At 45.7% G+C, this 22063-nt stretch overlaps 2 protein-coding genes across 8 annotated transcripts in view; one reads left to right on the forward strand and one right to left on the reverse strand.

Annotated features, from left to right (window-relative positions):
- The window catches only part of RMDN2 (regulator of microtubule dynamics 2), a 92098-nt gene that overhangs the window by 12538 nt on the left and 57497 nt on the right, over positions 1-22063 (reverse strand). The window lies entirely within an intron of this gene.
- Positions 144-7545, forward strand: LOC104684373 (cytochrome P450 1B1). 4 transcript variants are annotated; one of them, XM_039568221.1, is made up of 3 exons: positions 144-284; positions 1969-2985; positions 4657-7545. In XM_039568221.1, the coding sequence occupies exons 2-3, from the start codon at positions 1970-1972 to the stop codon at positions 5267-5269; spliced, it is 1629 nt and encodes a 542-aa protein (XP_039424155.1). In that variant the 5' UTR covers positions 144-284; position 1969; the 3' UTR covers positions 5270-7545. The 4 variants fall into 4 exon arrangements, with proteins under 4 accessions (XP_039424155.1, XP_039424152.1, XP_039424154.1 ...); XM_039568218.1 differs by having other exon boundaries at positions 151-1404; XM_039568220.1 differs by having other exon boundaries at positions 153-1193; positions 1535-2985.

The following is a 22063-nucleotide window of genomic DNA, read 5'->3' on the forward strand; positions in this document are numbered from 1 at the left end:
GCATTCTGGTTTCTTGGGGAACGATTTCCTCCATATCTGAGGGTTTCGCAGTCCCGGCTCCCCGGGGGAGCCGGAAAGCCCGGGGGGGCTTGGAGCGCCGTACCCACACGCCTCTCGCCAGCTCTCCCGGTGCGGGCGGAGGCGCCAGATTTAGGAGTAAAAAGGCGCCGTAAGCGGGAGAGAAGCGAGCGCAGGGCGGAGGCGAGGCCGGAGGGCACCGGAGCCGGCCGGGGTGCGAGCTGCCCAGCGCTTCCCAGCCTCCTTCTCCCCGAAGCGGGTGTCAGGTATTGCGAGGAGGGGTAGGGGCCCGGGGAGGAGATGGCTGGAGGCTTTCCAGCCCCGGCTCACGCAATGCTAACTCCGCACGCAACGGGGAGGCGACAGGCGGAGGAGGGGAAGCTCTTCGGCTTCCTCAGCCCCTAAGATGCAGGCGAGACTTCGCCTCCCGACAGCGAGAGCTGCGAGCCCGCCCGCCACCCCTCTCCCCTCCCGGCACCTCCTCCGCTAAAACTTTTGGCCCCGGCCATAAAAGCATCCGCGGCTCAGCCGCTCCGCTTGGCGAGGGCCCAAGGGCAGCTGGCAAATAAGTGCGACCCCTCAAGCCAGGGGACGGGCCAGGCAGCAGCGATTTGCCAGCGGGGCCGCCCGCGTCCCGCCCGCACCGCGCCGCGCACCGGGGATGCCGGCGGGTTTAAAGCCGGGAGTGGCAATGCCAGGCGCCCAGAGGTGGCGGCTCCGGTGCCGGCTGAGCCTGAGAGCAGCGGGCCGTCCTCTCCGCGCCCTCTGAGCCGCTCGCCTTCGCTCCCTGCGGCGGGCTGGGCTGGCCCCGTCCCGTCCCCGCAGCCCAGCAGGCGGGTGGGAGGGAGAGACAGAGGGAGGGGGCGCAGCAGCCCGCTCGCTCCCGGTCCGCGGGGCTGCTCGGGGCAGGTGGCTGCCTTGGGGCGAGCTCCGAAGGGTTAAAGCGCTGGGAAGGTGATAACTGCGCTGGGATCGGGTGCAACTGGCATTTGCCTGCGCATGGCCTGGCAAGCTCCGGGTGACAGGTACCGGGGCTCCTAATGAGTTTCCCAAAGCCTTGGATCTGAACGCTGCCGTCGCCGCTCTCCTCCCGCGGCTGTTCATTAGAGCTGCCGCCGGCTGCACAGCTCCTCTCCATCCTACCCAAGGTCTCGGATGGAAGCAGCGTGCAACAGGTCAGTTCTGCTACAGGAGCCCGCCGTGGCCACTTATTTCACCCCTTCTTCCCCTCCCTGCTTGTGAAAGGCTGGAGTAAATGGTAGGAGCGGGCGGTCCCCGGGCACGGGGATGGGAAGCGGGACCAGTCAGCACTGCCACGCCGAGTCCTCAGGCATCCCCCGCAGGGGCGGCATACCGCCAGCCTGCAATGCCGCGACGGGCACGAAGGTGCGGGGAGGAGGGAAGGGTTCGGGAGGAGGGGGCTCCGCGGCCGCCTGCGGAGGTTTCTTCAGAGTAGCGCGAAATTCCGACAGTGGGGCGGGAAACCTGTTTCTCGTAAGGGCTTTTTTTGCCGCAGGGAGTGATGTGCAGCGGTGGAATTAACCTGTCTCCGGCGCACGGCGAGTGCCTGCATCTCAGGAGGCTCATCAGGCGAGAGCATCCTCCTGCTTCCCTCTGTGCCTCTCTCAGCCGTGACCTGTTGGAGCTCTCGCTGAGAACTTTCCCTACCGGCGGAGAGAGAGCAGCGGCCCCCCCGCCAAATACGACTTCGATCTCTTATTAGGAACTGGATTATCCATTATCCCTTGTCTTTTGCACAGGATTCGGGGGACTTTAGGCACACGAGGAGAACACAGCAAGGACTTGCCCGGAGTCCGAGCGCTGGGACAGCTGCCGGCGCTCACCTCCGCCACGCCAGCGCGCCCCGTCCGGGCTTCCCCTTGCCCGCGGGACCTGAAGGTTCCTCCCCCGTGGGGACGCTGACCACTGACTTTTCCCTTTCCCTTGCAGCATGGCCCTCGAGAAGCTCGGGGAAGCGTTGGGCGGCATCCCCCCGTTGCAAAGCTCCCTCCTGCTCCTCCTCTGCCTGCTCGCCGCCATCCACCTGGGCAAGCTCCTCCTGCAGCATCAGCAGCGCCGGCGGCAGGGCCAGCGACGGGCGCCGCCGGGCCCTTTCCCCTGGCCCCTGATCGGCAACGCGGCGCAGCTGGGCAGCGCCCCGCACCTCTCCTTCGCCCGGCTGGCCAGCACCTACGGCGCCGTGTTCCAGCTGCGCCTGGGGCGCTGGCCCGTCGTGGTGCTGAACGGGGAGCGCGCCATCCGCCAGGCCCTCGTCCGCCAGGGGGCCGCCTTCGCCGGCCGCCCGCCCTTCCCGTCCTTCCAGCTGGTGTCGGGCGGGCTCAGCCTGGCCTTCGGCGGATACTCGGAGCTCTGGAAGCTGCACCGGCGGGCGGCGCACGCCACGGTGCGCGCCTTCTCCACGGGCAGCCCCGCCACCCGCCGCCTGCTCGAGCAGCACCTGGTGGGCGAGGCGCGGGCGCTGGTGGCGCTGCTGGTGCGCGGCAGCGCCGGCGGCGCCTTCCTCGACCCCTCGCGCGTCCTGGTGGTGGCTGTGGCCAACGTGATGAGCGCCCTGTGCTTCGGCCGCCGCTACAGCCACGGCGACGGCGAGTTCCTGCGGATCGTGGGGCGCAACGAGCAGTTCGGGCGGGCCGTGGGCGCCGGCAGCCTGGTGGACGCGCTGCCCTGGCTCCAGCGCTTCCCCAGCCCCATCCGCGCCGCCTACCGCGCCTTCCGCGACCTCAACCGCGACTTCTACGGCTTCGTCCGCGGCAAGTTCCTGCAGCACCAGCGCAGCTTGCGCCCCGGGGCCGCCCCCCGCGACATGATGGACGCCTTCATCCGCCTGCAGCGGGAGCAGCCGTGGCTGCAGCTCGAGCACGTGCCCGCCACTGTCACCGACATCTTCGGCGCCAGCCAGGACACCCTCTCCACCGCCCTGCAGTGGCTCCTCATCTTCCTCATCAGGTATGTGCCGGCGGAGGCGGCAGCACACCGGGGCGCCCCACCGGCCCGGGGTGGGGGGGACATGCGAGCCCGCCCGGGGTGCGAGCGCCCGCCAGCCCCAGGCGAGCCCCGTTTAAATTGCGCCGCACGGACGAAGGCGCTGCTGGGAGGGCTCCCGCGGCGGGAGCAGCGGGCCCGAGCCAGGGCATGGAGCTCGGGGTCCGGGCAGAGCCGGGGGCGCGGCCCCGGCAGGGACCCGCCGTCGGGTCGCGGGTCTGCGGGACCGGGCAGCGCCAGCCCGTGCAGCGCCGAGTACCTCAGCGGCCTCCGATTAACTAACACGGAAGCTCTGGGAAACCTGCCAGAAAGAGATAAGAAAGTATATTAAAAAAAAAAAAAATCCGACACAAGCCCACCCTACTCAGGCGGTCGGGTTATGTTGCATAAAGAGAGGCTGGCAGAAAGGCAGAGTAAAACCTGAAAGTAACAGATTTTAGCAGGTCAAGATCAAGGAGATCATAGGAACAGGATAACAACTGCTTAAGCACGATAAAGAGTTCGTGCACCGGTTTACAAACCCGCTATTATGCTAAGCTGCCGATGTGTGTGCCTTCCTCGCCATTGCGTGACAGGGCAAGGCAGACCCCTTGGGCAGCCGGCGGGAGCGCTGCCCTGGCACCAGCCCGTCCATCGGGGAAACTCGGCGAGGGGAGGTGGTTTAAGAGAAGGTGCCATTACACTGTCTTTCTTGCCTATCCTGGCTTTCTCTTTCATCGCCTGCATAATTTGTAAGCTTATGCAAACATTATCTACTCAGTCGCATTTTGAAAAAACAGGCAAATATTTAACACCCCCAGTGTTCACGTAACTTTTTGGGTTTCTCCTCATTTCTCATGTTTGCCCGGCATTTGACATGTGAGTCTGCTGCAGGAGGAAAAAGCAAGGATGCAGAAGCCAAACGTGAATACTTAAAGCAAATGAAGGCTCCTTGGCAGAATGTGTGCCTTTAGACAAGCGAAAGATGTCAAGATGTATTAACATTTTGATCTTGTTTGGTTACTGTGTGGTCTCCCAAACTGTCCAGATTTCTTTAAATACATTATAGAGAAAACATATTTTGATATTAATTAGAAAATACATTCTCAAACTAAAAGTGGGATGTTCATAAAGCCATTCTGACAATTTAAGAATTGAGGTTTTTTTTTTTCTAGTTTAGAAACCTACAGGCTTTCAAATGTTTGAAATATGTCTGGTGATAAAAAACTCCATACTAACTTTTAAAAGTCATGTACAGAGTTGGAAAATCAAATTCTTGTTCCCATGGAAAATCCAATACTTAGAAGAGACAAATAATTCTAGTTTTAGAATTAATTTTTGAAATTGGATCAGAATATTCAGTCTCAGCACACTTTAGGTGATTGTTGTTTTTTATGTTGAGAATCAGTTACATGGGATATTAAAGTAAAAACTGAGCAAATCTAAAATTACACTAGTGCATGGGAAGTTTGGATTTTTCTCTCAAAGAATTCAATTGAAGTCTATGCATTCCTGCAATATATTTAAACTTTGCTCGAACTACATTATTTAGGGTAGGGGTAAGGTTCTGTGAAAAATGTTTACAGCAAGGATTGTTTGTAAGAAAAATCCTTTGAAAGCATTACGTATGTACATACATCTTGCTTTAAATGACAGGTACCCAAAAGTGCAGGCTAAAATGCAAGAAGAAGTGGATAGGATTGTTGGAAGAGACCGTCTGCCATGTGTTGAAGATCAGCCTCACCTGCCCTACATCATGGCTTTCCTGTATGAATCCATGCGTTTCAGCAGCTTTGTGCCTGTGACTATCCCACACGCCACCACCACCAACACCTTCATCATGGGCTACCTCATTCCCAAGGACACCGTCATCTTTGTAAATCAGTGGTCAGTGAATCATGACCCAGCAAAATGGTCCAACCCAGAAGATTTTGATCCAACGAGATTCCTGGATGAGAATGGGTTCATCAATAAAGATCTTACCAGTAGCGTGATGATTTTCTCATTGGGAAAACGTCGGTGTATTGGAGAGGAGTTATCCAAGGTGCAGCTCTTTCTCTTTACCTCCATACTGGTGCATCAGTGCAATTTTACTGCTAATCCAAATGAGGACCCTAAAATGGACTTTACCTATGGGCTGACCATTAAACCTAAGCCATTCACCTTGAATGTTACACTTAGAGATACTATGGATTTGCTCGATCAGGCTGTCCAAAGACTGCAAGCAGAGAAAGCAGCCAGTGAAAGCCAGCTCTCAGCAAATGCCTAAGCAATAAACCTTGCATCTAAAGATAATCCCCCTTGCCCTTTTTAGACTTATATAACTCATAGTTTGTTCTGGTGATATTTTTGGTACATAGCCAATATTACACCTTATAAAAGCAGGAAGAAAATCTGTACAAGGTATAATTCAGTTGTCTTTTTAATTCCAGGAGAGCCAGGGGAACAAGATATTAAATGATAAAACATATGCAGTTTGAAAGTAAGCCTTTTCTTTTCTAGCTTGTTCACAAAAGTTGCCATTGTAAAGTGTTTTTTATCTACTGACTGGTTGGAGTATCTCCCGGAACTGTCTCTACAAGCCTTTCCATGTCACCATGCACTATGCCTTAACTCTAAGTTTGCCTTCAGAGACTCCACATTCCCAAGTGAAATCTCTTATTAAAAAACAAAGAAATTTGTTTTGCTCAGTTGCTCAGAACACTACAGCCTGCTTCTGAATTCACTCACTGGAAACTGCCACAGGTTCATGGCAGCTCTGGTGTTGTGGCTGCTGGGATGTACTTTAATGCCTCAATAATAAGTGTTCAAATGATTTTTGGTAAAATGACAATGTAAAGTCTTGCCTTCAGCATTCCAAAATGTTTACCTAAATGCCTAAAAAAATAAAAGTCTTGCTTGTAAGCATGCTTGAAACTAAAATTCATGTTTTATATGAAAATGAACAGAATGTCCTAATATAGTAACTTTCCGTAGTTTTGAAAGATCAGAATTCCTATGTGACTAGATGGCAAGGGTGATACAAATCATATGCTAATCTGTTCATTAGCATGTTCAGGAACAAAATAAGTATTTGAATTAGATTTATAAAGGTACAGCTGAACTTTATGTTTCTCTAGGAAGGAGTTAATATCGTTGTCCCTAGGCATGTAGGCAAGTCCAGTAAAATCCACACTGGCCAAGGTAATTAGAAGTGAGATTGGGGGGTTTATATTAAAACATGAATGCCACAAGCCTCAAGTAAAGCATACAGCAAATAACACCCCTACTCACTAATCATTCTGTTAGGCTGAGTTAAATAGTATATCTGAAAATCAACTATGTACTTGTAGTACAATCTGTTTGGAACAAAGTCTCAGAAGGAAAAGTAATGTTACATGTTACATTAAAGTACACATTAACTGAAGAAAAAGTACTTTTAAAGTATTTGCGAGGCAAAGTTCATAAATTTTTTTTTAAAACACCTCTTATTTCAAAGTAAAACACACATGAAACTTCATGGCATTGAACCTCCAGCTAATGTTTGTATACACAAAGCTCCATATTTCTCTAGAAAGCAAACAGCCTGATTTTAAAAGTGCTAGGCACTTCTTTGGAGCTGCAGATCACCTTCAGTTACATATGAAATCCATCAGACATGAGAGTATCTCACATGACTTGCTGTGCTCAGCCAAGTACTTAACAAGGTATTTGTAGAGCTAAAAAAATAAGGGTACAGTGCTACAAAGTGAGGTATCTCTGCTGAGGCCCAAGCAAGTAAGGATTTGCACTGTGACTTCCCATAGATGACCAGTCTTTGTCACCTTAGCAGCAGGGACAGAGCTCCTACTGACTCTGGGAAGAGCTGGGTTAACAACACAATCCCAATCTTAAGTACAAGCTTTGCTACTGATTTTAAAAACCTGAATCAAGCCTACAAGCACTGCTCTATAACCCCACACAGTCATAATGTACCTGTTTAAAGTCTCTGACTTCTTTGGCATCTATAATATCTTTTCAGAGCTAAACAAAGCTTTCTGCTACATACACATGGAGTAACCTCAGGTGTTTTTCTGAATTACGTACAAGTCTGTGATACCCCAGAACTTAGCCTATACCTGTGAAAAGCTTTATAAGATACTCAGCATTTTCATATGGAGATCTACATTAGATCAAATGCTAGCAAGACAATTTTTCTTGTACCTTTGTAAGTACTGTTATTAAAAGGAATGAAGTATGTAACCTACGGCTGAATAGCTATTCTAATGCAAGGATCATCAATACATATTTTAATAAGAAACGGCTTTTGCAATTTTGTACTCTTCCAAAAGCTTTAACTGTGCATTGGCTACTAGTGCAAAATCCCTCCACACTGCTCGTGTCAGTCAGGGGGTTACACACTGTATAGCTGTTGGTCACATAATGTCTCATGTAATCTGTGAAGTTACTCAAATTTAGTAGCACCTATTTAGAATGTATGCAGTCATTTAGCAAGCTAAATTCTATGGTCATTTTGAGATGTATCATTGTGTTACCAAAATACTAAATAAAATTATTCTTACACTACCATTGCTTAGTTTATACACAGCTTTCTAACATCAAGATAAACAAAATTATTATTTCTGATTTGGAAAGTAGTATTATTTTAGATATTTGTTCATATGCTTTGCACCTTCTTCCCATTTCTGGATTTTAAGGTTTTTCCTCCATGCTGCCCGTACAGCTTCTCAGGTCTGCCTGCCTTTCATACCTTGCCATCTGTGTTCAACTTCCGAATGCTCCTTGCTAAGAACATTCCCTGCTGCTCACCTTGGCACTGATCTGAATTTTCTCATGTCCTTTGCATTCTTCTAATACCTGTTAATCTCTCCTCAGCCTGCACAATCTCCTATGCTATGATTCTTCCCTTTGGCATCTCATTTACTTCCATCTCCCCTATTTTCAAGCCCACAGACTGGTTTTTCTTTCCCTTTCCCCCTCCTATATATAGTGCTGGCATCTATATACTCCCGACCCTGGGACCAATTCATGCTCTTTTGGCCTGAGTGTATAGCAGGAGTGCCAGGAATGGAAATCCCAGGGCCAAACAGGCCTTAATGTGCCCTTGCAGAGCAAACTCGCACAAAATGAAGGCAATCCCATGGTGAAGGGTGGCTGTTACTGCAAATGTAAAACATTTCTTCATGATGAAGCATCTCCCCCACTCCTGGTCGTCTTTTCCCCAGTCTGCTACACAGGTCTGCTTAGTTCAGACCTGTCTTAGAAATGACCACATTTTCCCTAAGCCCAGGGAAGTGGAACAAGAGCTAGGTGAGACAGGAGGCTGGGCAGACTGATGAGCAGTAGCTTCCTTCTGATTTGAGATATTTTTAAGCTGAAGTTTCTCCTGGGGGGGGCAGGATCTAAGTTCAGGCTGAGGACAGGAGGAGGTTCAGGAGGAGGACAAGTTGAAGACAACTTACAGAGACCTCCTAGGAATAGCTAAGGGCCTGTGGAGTAGGTGTAGTGTCCAGAGATATCCCGTGCAGTGTGTACATGGCAGGGGCTGGCCAGTGGGACAGCGCTGATTCAGAGCGGGTGTCCCTGGGTAAAAGCCAAGAATACCTCCTTCACCAACCTGTGACTGGGTCACCACATCAATACTAGGCAAATACAGGTTGCTCTTTCTTCATGAAGAAAAGCAAGAAGAAACTAAGCAGCTGTATTCAAGGCAAGAGTTTTCCTTTAAAAGTCTTCTTGCTCAGGTTGTAGTGATTTCAATGGATTGGGAAAGCCAAATGTCATTCACGCTTGCTTTCTCTGTGTATGTGCACATACACTCAGCCCATCTCCCAGAATTTTACTAACATCCTTTATTCAGGCTGAGATAAGGTATTAAAAAACCAAAACAAACATCATAAAGCAAAAAAGCCCACAAACCCCCCAAACAGGAAGCCTGGAATTAAGCATACATTTCTTGGAGAGCCAGTAATTGTCAGACCATCCCGCTACATAAAACAAGGAAGGGAAGCAAGTAGGCTGAACCAGAAGGGTTGATATGGAATATGTTTATACCAGTCAAGTGTACCACTACAGACCTTACAAAACCAATAGAAACTTGCTGGCTTCAGCAGAAGTCAGTTCAGAGCTGCTGAAATCCATAACAATAATATAACAATAAGGAAAAAGGCTCATCAGAACCTGAGCAACAAGTGTGGGGGATATCCAGGATCTGTGCAACCCCTGTTGGCACCAGCACAGAGCTGGGGCTACCCAAATCAAAAAAGAGTCTCTCAAGTCCCTATGCTCTGGGTCTTTGCTGGCTGTCTGGGGACAGCAATCCATCAGTATAGTTAACTCAGGAGATACAGGATGCTGAGGCATTTCAAGTGCACATGGGCAGAGGTAGGGAAGGGAGTGGATTCACCGGGGACCCATTAACGGTGCATAAATCAACTGCAGAGCTATATATGAGTTGTTTGCTGGAATGGCTGAGAGCTGTTCAAGGAAAATATATGTCCGGACTACAGCAAGATTTCAGCTGGGAAGGAAGTGTGCACAGGGTCTCTGATTTCCAGGAAAAGAGAGGTGGTGATTTTACATTGCTTGTAAATATATCTACAGGCACAATATGGCAGGATTAGGGTGATAAGAATCCATATGGTATTAAAGATACTCACATCAGTAGCAGGGAACATCAAACAGAGAATCAGGACCAAAGCTTACCAGGCTGAAGACAGGATGAGTGATGGTTTTTCTGAACAGCTTGGACAAACAAAGGATGTCAAAACAGTAAGCCCTGACTGCTGATTAACTCAAATAATAGATCTGGGAGGTAGCAAACATGGAAACGAGAGCTAAGGAACAAAACACATGGGATCGGCTGCAGGATTTGAGAACAAAACAAGTCTACAGCAAAAAGTCATGGATAGTTCTGTCATTTTCCTCTCCTTGGCATCCCCAGTACCTGAGAACAACAGGGAGGAAGAGACAGTCCAGCTGCAACAGTCTGAGCACCTTTTGGGGGAATCTTCCTCTTGACATTCAGAGAGAGTAGAAGAAGGCGGCACTACACCAGACAGAAACACTTCTGATCTAGAAGGTCTATTCAGAGCGGTCTAGTGTCATTTATTTGCGCAAGCTGAGCAGGAAGAGTTTGGTATCAGTTGGTTGTTCTCACACTATAGTTTTGCCTTCAGCTGTATCCAGGCTTGCTCAATTCCCCCTAAGAAAAAATGGCATGTATATTGTGGCATGCTCCAGGACAGGGCTTAATCTCTGGTATTATTTGTATGTTTTCAGTAATGGCTTTATTTCCACAATCTCCCTTCTCCAAACCTGAGTTCTGGTAAGAGCATAACTGTTACCATGCAGAAACAGGCTTCTGGACTTCTCATGATAACAAACGGGATTTCACATAATTGCGTTTTCTCTGCTAAAAATAACAGAACACCCTCCACTTACTTAGACTGTTTTGCTCATCATAACAGACGTGGACATGTGGAACGTGACACCTTGCTGCCAGTACAAAAGCTATATTGACCAAGCAAGACAAAGTTTAACTTCACAAAGCAAGTATGGTTTGCAATTATTTGCACAAGAGCATGCAACAATACCCCATGCTTACTTTATGCTTTGTGTTCTGTGAAGTATTTCCAAGCTGCAGTTCAAAAATTTAATTCAACTGTGTATCTTCTTTTTAATTACACTTTTTCACTCTTCAGAGAAAAGCATAAATTGTGAGGCTATTAATCTTCTGTGGCTCAGGAAATTTAGATACATTCAAGTTTAAAAAAGCACCACCAGAAAGTAAACTCAAACTTCACAATAATTACCCACACGAAAAAATGAGACTCCTAAATGAACCTTTGTCTCATTGTAACAAAGTTCATTTTCCTTCCCTTCATTTATGTGTATTGCTGCTGGGACACAGTGTTGTGCTTCAGCTTGTTCCAAGACATAACTCTGTTCCTCTCTCTGTTTCTGGCAGAAGAGAGGAAGAGCTGTACCTGCACTCCAGAACAATATACCATGCAGGGAAGCTTTCTGGGCAACCCTTCCAGGTGGCACAAAACCAAAAGAGAAGCGTTTTCCACCAGCTTTCTCCAGATAAGAATTCTTTCTCTCATGTGTCTAAAGTCCTGCCCAGCCTGCATCTTTCAAGTATATGAGGAGCACCAGTGCCACAGCAAGCTGGGGGCAGATCAGCCAGTGGGGCTTTGGCCACAATCATCACAGATAGTGTTTAAAAAAATCAAGCAAGGAAGAATTCCCATAAAGGAGGGAAAGAAAAAATATTTCAATTGAGAAGGTTGTCCACAGAATTACAAGGCAGATCCTCTCATGACATTATACCTGAACTGAAACCTTGTACAAAAGAACACCTGCTCCTGAAGGCATTAAGATATTTAGCACCTGTATGTGCAGATTTACAGCACACTGACAATTTGAAGGTTAAGGTACTCATTTCCTTGAAGGCATCAGCAGAGACAGAATACAAAACATTTGTCTCATAATGTATTGATTATACAAGGCTGTTCAAGTATCTTCACGCCTTACTTAAAGCCAGTAAGATTCCTTTCCTATCTTCACAAGGGATCTTTCACCCTAATACAATACTTTTCTGCTTGAGTAAATAGCTCTAGCCTGTTCCCAGAGTTAAGTGCAGACAGTAGTTTTTATTGGGTATAAAGCCATAAAACTGCACAGCAGAACAGAAAGGGAAGTTCCTGGAATAAATAGATGCTTCATCAATTGTGTGAATGACTGAAACTGAAAGCAGAAGAGATGCATGAGGGTTGGATACTAAGGTTAACTTTTGCTCTCAAGAGGACAGATCCCTCTTTCTAGGATTTATGAAGAGTCAGTTAATGAAGTGATTGGACTTCTTTAGCTCTTTTTATAGCCCCCAGACTCTATTGCCATCAGAACATTAACATTTTCCCTAGCAAAGATCCAGTTAGCACAGCTTCCTGCATCCTTACATTCATATACAGCCAAGGTCTCTATGTAATTATGAACAAGTTCCTCCCTGAGGATTTGTCATCCCTCTCTTTTCTTCAAAAATTTCCTTGAAATACACGCAACTCTAGGTGGCAAAAATCAATTACCTCACTTAACCCAAGCCATATATACAAATTTTGATTTTTCTAATAAAGGCACTGTCTGCCTTCTGGGGAAATCCAGCAAAGTTTGATCATATGCTAATAGAAGCAGTTGTTCGTCAGGGTCAATAGCAAAGAAGATTCTCTGTGTTCGGAGGAATAAGTATAGGGAAAATTGGGACAGTTGAGAAGTGAGAAGGAGAACACACCAGAGGAAGAGAAATAACAGGCCAGAGAGAATAGAAAGAAATGCTTTATCCCATGGAGGAGAATGAAGCTGAGGAAAGAGAACAGGAGCAGCTGCTAATGGTAATTTGCCCCATCCCCACATACAACAGCTCCCCAGGGTACCCTAGGGACCACAGGTTGTTATTGATGAAGACACACATGCCCTTGCAAAGGGCAACTCATCCCATCTGCTCTTTTATCTCCCCAGACAAGAGAGCACAGCCAGCCTGCTCATACCAAACACCTACCATTCAGGTTATTGATGCTCCACATCCTGCCCTTACTACTCCCACACCAAATACTAGAGAGCTGTATCTTGGTCTGCCTAGAAACAGAAATGTTAAGCTACAGAACACTGTTGGTGATGCAGTTAGGTTAGGAAAAAATTCTTTCACTGGTGGAACACACTTAGGGATTGAGGAAATAAACGCCACTGTTTTAGCTAGGCCGTGTTGCACAGTCTAACCCAACTGCCTGATGTCACAGAATCACAGACTGCTGGAGATGAGAAGGAACGTCTGGAAGTCATCTGACCTGACACCCTGACGAAGCAGGGCCTCCTGGAGCTGGTCTAGTCATTCTACCTTCTTGTTAATCACAATTACCCACAGTGCTATAAGCATTTTCCTTCAAGTTTTTTTTACAGTGAACATATAGCAAATATGTTCACCACTGGTTCACTTTCCTTTCTTCTTAAATCCATATGGGCATCACCCAGGGAACTGCTGTCCCTAGGAAGTGTTCTTCCAGAGCATCCTTCCCCACTCTCACTGGATGAGAAAAACCTTCCCTTCACTTTCTTTAGGAGGCATCCCCATAGGCAGGAAGAGAGGAAGGCAATGTAAGGCAGCATGACTGCCCATCTCCTGCTGTTTTGAGCTGTATTTTATGTGATTTTATGTGCATTTGCTCCCTGCTTCAGCATATAATAGAGAGGATCTCTGTCCAGAATGAACTGTCAGAGATTTTCCTCCTGCTGAACTGAGCCAGTAAGTCATTCACGTCTTCCCCAGATGTTTCTGTTTTCTGAACTAACAGGAACCACATGTACTCCTGTCTCTCCCTGAAGACCTGGGCCAGCACAAACAGAGGAGGGGGGAATTCCCCACCTGACTTCAGGAACCAGGCGCCTGCAGGAGCGGGGTTGGTCCAGGATGCTTCCTAAGTGAAGGCTCTAACAAAGAACCACTCCCAAACCACTGGGAAGAGGGTACACAGGTGTGACCAGCTGTTGAAAATGCCCCTCACCTTCAAAAGATCTTAATCCTTTTAAAGTTCTAAATAGCACTTCAGTGTCTTTGATACCTACAGTATCAATTAAGCACTACATGCAGCAAACTTACCTATGGCAGCAGGTGAAGCAGCCATGCAATTTAAGACATGGATAATAAACAGTGCCTTGTTTGCTCACTGAGTTTTAGTGTAGAAGTCTGTGTTTATTGTAATGGTCACCAAGTAATCAAAGAATCTAAGCTTTCCCCTTAGTTTTTAAAAACCAAATGCCTTGTAAAATACTGTTAGCTATTCTCATGTTCCAAAATATCAATACAACTCCAGTCAATGCATAGCATGTCTTCAGCCAAACTTTGTGGTCAGGCTTTAAGAGAGGAAAACCTATAGAGCAACACATTCGCAAACACTTAAGTCCCTAATCTGGCCATTACATTTTACTGACTTTTTCATTTTTTTAATTTACTGCATCCTAAAAGTTAAATTTTAAAGATAGGAAACAAATTACAATTTATGCCAATGTAAATCCAGGCAAGGGAATTCAGGCCACTGAATAGCACTTCAAAAATAACTAGAAATTAGAACTCTATCTTTTCCTTTCCAGTGTTTGGTTTGTTGGTTGGATTTTTTTTCCTTTGCTCTCTCGTTCTTGCATAGATATTGGTCAAAATCAGTTGCAGAATGCATGCTTTCCCATGCTCCAAAAACATTCTATTCAGTTATCAAAAACAGGTATCAAAACTCTACTTCAAATTTTTTAGAGTCTTTCTTTTATCCAACACACAAAAACATGTTTACAGATGTTCACCAAACCCAGCAAGATTAAACTATGCCACAGAAGTGGTCTCCAAATTTATTAGGAGGTACATCATGTTTTCAGCTTAAATGCATGTGGTTTATTGCCTTTTAGGTCTGACTGCTAGATAGCAGCGCCATTTGAAAAGACAGCCTTCAGTGACACATGACTCTTGGGTAAATGAATTGCAGTAGCAGCATAGGCTTACACGGTAAGGCTGGAAAGTAGCCCAGTGTCTTTCTAGAATACTTCTTTTCCTTTGTCTAGCCTTGGCCAGATTGTATCTTTCTGATATTGCTTCTTTCAAGGTACTGGCCCTCAACCTGTGCTCAGTAACTGCTTGGACTCCTGCAGAGGTCCAGTGAATTCCTCCATTGAAACTTCAGCTCCTAAGTCAGTTTGAGTCAGTTCCTCACAAAGGCACTCAGACTTGAGTAAAGAACAAATTAGGGAGATCACCACATCCCTATGCTGGTTTAAAAGAAAAAGAAAAAAAAAAATCAGACCACCCTAATTGTAACTCTGCATTTGCAGTTTTCAATTTTTGATATACAACCCCAGGATCCTTTTATACACACTACCAGAGAACTTCTCTGCCAGCAAGGCATGACAAAGCCACGTATTTTGTCCAGGAACACACTAAAACATGGGGTTAAAGTTCATAATTAATTAAAGCACCATTCAAAGTCCAGTGATCTTAATGAATATCAGTAAATTTCAAAGACAGGTTACTTTCGTCTCCCAGATGAGCAAAACAGCTTCCAGGAGACAAAGAGAGCTTGATTTCTGCCTCCATGCCCCCAAGAATTATTATTATTTTTAATGAAACACATTGAGAGTCCACATTGCTGTCAGCTGTCTGCAACTTGGTTTATTTTTAGCTGGTAATATAGTTAATAAAAACCAGGTACAAACCTCATCCTGCTTTAGATGCACATCTTGGAAATTGGACAGCTCTGCTAAAGTCATTATAAAACAAGATTTTAAGATACATCTAAAAAGCCATAAACCAAACTGTTCTTAATATGTCATAAAAGAGCTGTTTATCTATTTGCATGCATTGAAACATCTGATGTTGCACTTTTCCATTTATAGGGAAAAGCAACTCTGTCAGAGAGACCACACACTATGTCACATTTAGTACCTGTTAGGAAAGTTCCAGCATGATTTTAATTATTTCCAAGCTTGGTAAATCCCCTTCTGCCTCCTTGCTGGAAGGGTTTACATCAATTAAAATTGAGTAACCTGTAAACTGTTTAAACCCCTAGAAAACTTCAATTTTCATCCTAGTAAGCAAATTCCTCTCCTTCTTACTGTCCAGCTACAGCCTTGACAACAATAATATAAAATGCAGTTTCACAGGTAGCATAGTACCTAGAATGCCATTCAAATGTCCCTGTCTTGCTCTCAATACCTGTGATGAATTGTTTGTGCTACAGGAATCTGTATTGCGCTGACAGAAAAACCAAGAGAGAGCAAATGGGCCACTTGGCTGCAGCGACACCAAACTCAGCTCTTTCAGCATTTGTATCTAAAGGGTAAACTTCTAGACAAGCTGGGACCACAAACTCAGTATCCTACATCTATGGCTGTGAATCTGTTGAGAAATTTGCATATCCAAAACCAAACAAATTCATTCATTCATCTTCACCATCTTCAGGAGGCAAGACTATCTGCGATCCTGCCCACCCGAACCCCACGGAAGAGCTCAAACAAGGAAAGAGAGGCACAGAGACTACACAAGAGGGAGCAACACTTTTGCTGGAAATGAGCACGGGGCCAGAAAGAGAGGCCTCACATTCCATCTTTGGCTCCAGTCTGGTGCAGCTGGACATACAATGATGTATCATACCCTTGATAATCAAGGGCCAAGGCTTAGCTGAAACATCTCCCTCATGTTGGGCTACCCACAACATTAGAGCCTACAGGCTCTTTTTTTCAGAGCAGAAATACATAGCCAGGTGCAAAGCAATAACCCTGTAGTCATGTTGTGGCTTTCAGATTAAGAAGACCAGGATTAGAGGTTTCCACACAGAGTTACCCTTGCAGAGGGAAAAACTGAGTTACGACCAGCAGAAGTAATTCTGCCATTAAAAGCAAAGCTGGGGTTGGAGTTCATTGATCTGCCCCTAATATCTTGCTCAGCAAGGGGACAGCAAAAGACAATTACAGGAATATATAAGAAATAGAGCCTCTTGGTCTCGTTCAGAAGAGACCTCAGCATCTCCTAGCAAAGGGCAATCTTCACCTGCAGCCAGACATCTCCCCTCTCTTCAGTCTGACCAGCAAGATGAAACCTGAGAGCTTAATCCATGGTAAATTAAAGAACCAGCATGTGTCTTAGTTATTAATAAGAACATTCCAAGAAGTGGCAGAGTTTGTACATATAAGCTGGCCAGGAGAAAAACCTTAAACATTCTTGCATGTCCTAGTTCACAGTTGGGATGCCTACCTCTTCTGACAGAACTTGTTCTGGTAGCACAAGCTTTGTTCTTATTTCTCAATGAAAAACAATAGGAATAATGAGATCACCATGCTCTTTTTTTATACATTTTTCCCTTGGCAGAAATAAAAGACCAGATTTACGTCTTGTTTCATACTTCACTCCTACTTGGAGAAAGACACACATACCCCATTAAGCAGCCTGATGCTGCAGTAGGACTGAACACTGCTCTCCCAGTGTGAACAGATCACATAGAGATTTTGATACTACAGAGTTGGGTCATCTGAAGTTTCCTTGGTTCCAGATGTTGCCAGTTAAGTCTAAGCTTTCTGGGAGTAGAGGAAGGGTGTTTGTTACCACAGAAATTCAACTGGTCCTTAGAGTAACAGAAGATGGATTACGTTAGCAGGACAAAACTTCTGGTTATGCCTGAGTACAATAAATATCCGGCACTTCCAATATATTTTGCTTCACCTCAGGATGGGGTTCTCAAGCTTTCAAGACAATATCCCCTAGAAGTCATTTAGACACCTAACTCCCATGTAAAAGGAGGACAACAGCCTGCCCATAATCTTTCTGTGAAAGCTTTCATGTAAGGAGATAAAAGTACTGCAGTTGAGTTTCATATTTTTGCAGGAGGAAGACAAAAGGATTGGGACATAGCCCTTGCAATGATTAATCATTGAATAAGAAGTTATCACAGCAAAACATTATATTGCCAAACATCTTCCACACAGATGCACATTAGCATTGTTTCTCCCTTGCATTTCAGGAATTAGTAAATAATGCTGCGGCCAATTCCCAAACACAAGGTGATTTTAGTAGACCACCTTGTTTGGGACCAACCCACAGTCACCAACAGTTAGTTAAATTTAATCCCTTAAATTAGACACCACTGGTAATGTCTGACAAAATGCAAACATGAAATAAACCCAGGGTAGCATAAACGTAAAACAAACTCAGGGCACCCATACATCTAAGACAAGGGCAATGATGGGATTTAGGGGCAGACAAGTCTCTTCATTCCTGAATGGCAGATACATCAGTTTCTCCAATAAGGGGGTTCATTGCCAGGTTTAGAGCATGGACTGAGAACACCTCACAGGATGCAGACACACATGCTATGTCAGGCATTTGAACAGGGAAGGCTGCAGACCCTGAGCGAAACAACACCATGAAGCTACAGTGTGAGATGCCTTAATTCTCCCTGGTCCTTGCATGGCCTGGGATCCCAAGCAGGCTCATGAATTTCACTCCATGATCTAGAAACAGAAGAGCTAATTGTAACACCATCACATCGATGCAGCCAAACCCCTCACCAAACCTCTCTCTAGGGCTTCCTGTAACCACAAAACTTATGTGTGCATTTCCAGCCATAGCCCTCATAGCAAGCCCAGCCCTTCCCTAGGGAAAGGGATGGGTATTAAGGAGAAGATCCTAGGAAAGTGCTTTGCTAATCACACTTTCAGCTCCAGGAAAGTGTTCATGTCCCCGGGCAATCTTTTCAACAAAATTGCATCTGAATGCCAAAAATTAAGGAAATGAAAAATGAGTAAGGAGCAAATTAAAATCCATAGCATTTAATTGTGGAATCAACAAAATGCTGTGTTCCTGGAACAAGCGCTGTGCCCCAGGCATCTCAGCAACTGAGAGAGGCTGAGTCTCCAAATAACAGCTGGGAACCCACGAGACTCAAAGCAAAAATCCTGGTACCCGTCAGGGTTTCTCCTTTCTTCCTTTCTTTTTTAATGTTTGCAGTACTGTCTTGAATGTGACTAAGGAGAACAACTGAAACAATGGATGTGGCTTCTGCAAAGCAGCGCGGTTTGGCAGAGAGGGAATCACACGGCTGGTGACTCAGTGGTTGCCCAGCATCACTGTTTCCCCCACGTGTCCTTGCAGGCTGATCTGCTTATTAGGATACAACTACAGATCAGTGCCATGTGATCTCTGTTTAATGGAAGCATAGTCAAGGTGCATTTATGTATTTCTTTAAAAATTTAATTGACGGACCTGCCTCCTTGCAAATCAATTTCAAGGAAACATTAAAGCCACTCTCATGAGGAGAAAAAAGGTGCTAATTAATAAGAAAAATATAATTCAAGGTTAACATGTTCATTCTGGTATTAATATGATTTTTCTTAAGTTTTTACTGAATTATCATTATGATAAGATTGTGCTGGAAACTGTTTTCTTTCGTACACCACAAAATCTGTTGGTTCCCCCCATCCCTTAAATTTACAACCAGTTTAAAAACTGCAGCTTTTGTGATGTGAAAAATCTAACAGCAAATTCCATCTGTGCTGAAAGACCATGAGTCTCTGTAAGGCTGCCCTGATGCCTTCAATACCAAAAATTACTCAACCTGTCTGAATACAAGATATATCCTTCTGAAATTTGTCAATAACTGGAAAACCTATTATGTCATTGAAAAAAAAGAAAATGTGGACTTGAGCAACTGGGCTGCTTTGTACCCAAGTTTCCACACCACCTGTATTTTATTTTAATTATATTGAGCAACTGTACAATTTCCCACATCTCTGGTGCAAAAAATATTTTTGTAGCTTTTATAAGATTCTGAAAAAACAGATGCTCCACTTAGTTGCAAAAGCTGATCCTATCTGATAAAACAGGTAAGTAATTAGAAATATGATCAAGTAACTCAGTAAACACAGCATTCCCTCCCCTCAATTGTACATACTGCATGCACTAAGCATTAAATATTTTGGAGGCTGTACATAGTAATGAAGATACCAGTGCAGAAATAAAATGCTGAACTAATGTTCCAAATTTCTCTGTTTCTGACTGCCATGTGTCAGAAAAATCAGAAGAAAAATCAAAGCCAGCTCCAAAGAGGAGGAGTCACAGAAAATCAACGTTGTAAAACAGAATTTGCCAGAACTCATGGAAACTGAAGTCCTGGAGATGTACACAGCTCTGCTCAGGACTTAATTTTTATGGACACTTTCCCTTCTGGCCACAGGGCACCAACTGTCTCAGGTCAAACCTGACAGGCCTGTGGTTCCTGCTGAATGTTCCACCCATACGCTTGGCAGAAAAAGCACTTCACAGCCCCTGCAGAGCTGCCTCTAAAGCTCACTGGTTTAAGGTTACATTTTGACTTCTCCCTACTTGGAATATAACTCAAAATACCACTTGTTTTGGCAACAAAACTGGAAGAGATTCAATGTAATAGGGTGAGCAGACCAGTTATTAGCATCTCAGCAGGAGCCGTTTGGGGATGCACTTCAGTCTCCACATACTTAAGAGCTAAGACAGCTTCAGTCTTGCCTGAAATTTCTCCCCCTCCCCACTCCCTCCGGATTTACTTCACTTTTTGGTGAACAAGTATGGAGTTCAGGAAACCAAAAAAAAGTCAAACATACCACAGATGGGTATTAAGCAATCCTCCTTGAGAGTTTCTCTGCAAACCATAATCCTTACTGACAAAAAAATCACCCTCAAAAGACAAAACCCCTCCTCAACACATAGAGCTCTCCCCTGCTCCTCATCCTCCCCTTCAGACACAGACTCCCTGGAAGCATATATGGTGCTTTGGGAACCATCATCCGGACAATAGAGAAAGGGTTGGTGGACTATGTGTTGATTCGCACTGACTCGGTAATCCCTTCATGGAGTTCACAGGCTCACAGTTGGAGAAGGCAAGGCAAAGGAAGCTAACACATTAATTTACAGCATCTTTTACCTTTTTTTTTTACCATCTGCCTGCCCCAAATTGAACATGTAAGAGACTTCCACTAGGAACTGACAGCTCTATATAAAGATGAGCCTGCAGGGTTATCATCTAGCATTTCCTCTCCAGCACACAAGGTACCCTGTGTTCAACAGGTATTTTTCCTGTCTTTCCTCTCAGAGGGAGGTCCAGCTATGTGCTGTGGCAATTACCTTTCATGAAGGAGTTTTAATTGTGCATTTAGAAGTTATGACATAAAAGGATATGCAGGCAGAGTCTTTCTCGAGTTTTCACTTCACATGGAAATTTCAAAAAGTTCACAAAGTAATCAAGTTGCTTATTAAAACTACAAAACACAGCAAGTTATATCTATTTTAACTCCTCTATTAAATTTATGGATATATCCATTCACACAAATATTTTTGTATGTATATACACACAAACACAGAAACTGTAGTGTCCATAAAATTTCTTCTCGTGTAATTACAATTCTGCATTCAAAACCAGACAGCATCCATAGCAATCCTACCAGAGTAAATCTAGTGCAACACAGAAATCAGGATGTTGCCATGCAGGTGAACCTAGGCGGGCTGTTTGCCCTCAGTCGGCACAACTGTGGATATACTAAACATTTGCTTCTGTTCTGCTGCTCACAGTTTGACATAAAAAAAAGCTCCTTCACCTAAGTTTTTTCTCTAGCTTGAATAACCCCCCAAACCATTCAGAAAAACACAGCACCCCTTTGCTTTCATTTAAGGCTGCCAGCTAATGAAGCAGCTCTCAGCTGGAGGAATCAGCGCAACCTCCCCTCGCAGAGCGCTGCAGACGGAGCCCTGCTGGCCAGCAGCAGCTGCCGAGTGCCTCTCACCCGCCACGGGCTGCCTGCGGGGCCGGCGGCGGGGATCGTAACTGAGCGCTGTAACCAGCTATGGAAGAAATGGAATGAAATACCGGCAGCTAAAATATACCCTATCCCACGAACCCCAGCAATGTTTTCACATTGGTGTCCTAGCTTTATTTGAGCACACATTTAACAGGAACAAGCTCTTACCACAGGAAAACGGCAGCTCATAGGCAATGCATTTGAAATGTCTTTTCTGCCTTGTACTTTTCCATATAAATTGGTGAACATGAACAAACACGTCTTTTGAAGCAAGGAAAGTAGAAAATTACCATTTTCGTTTCACTGTCACTTGCCACACTAGGCACACGGTAGTGACAGAGCCCTGGAGCATCCCCTCAGGTGTCACGGCAGGCCTGAGGGGCGTCAAAGCCCTGCACAGAAGAAAGTCTTGCACGTAGGTAGTTACAGGCTCAAGATTTAACATGCCTCCCCACAGGTGTTACCAAATCCTGTCGACCTGTGGGTAGCTCTCCAAGGGACAGCTTCCAGATTTCCTCTTTTAACTTAATGCCGGCTGGTGCCACGAGCAGGCTCGAAGGCTTGTGAAACCCCCACCATTACAGCACCCACCACCCGTATCCCACACACACTCCTGACACAGACACAGCAGGGTGAAGCCGGATACCCCACAGAGCCCGTACTCACCCCTCCTTCGCCTCCAGGCCAGCAGCTGCCACAGGCTCAGCCGCCATCCTGCAGGCCCCTG

The sequence above is a fragment of the Corvus cornix genome, chromosome 3 (genome assembly GCF_000738735.6).
Source record: "Corvus cornix cornix isolate S_Up_H32 chromosome 3, ASM73873v5, whole genome shotgun sequence".
NCBI classification, from domain to species: Eukaryota; Metazoa; Chordata; class Aves; order Passeriformes; family Corvidae; genus Corvus; species Corvus cornix.

Coding starts and splice junctions, on each gene's coding strand:
- LOC104684373 (XM_039568218.1), top strand. CDS start 1,274: ATGGTAGGAGCGGGCGGTCCCCGGGCACGGGGATGGGAAGCGGGACCA. Junction 1,405..1,968: donor ATGCCGCGACGGGCACGAAG/GTGCGGGGAGGA, acceptor TTTCCCTTGCAG/CATGGCCCTCGAGAAGCTCG. Junction 2,986..4,656: donor CTCCTCATCTTCCTCATCAG/GTATGTGCCGGC, acceptor TTTAAATGACAG/GTACCCAAAAGTGCAGGCTA.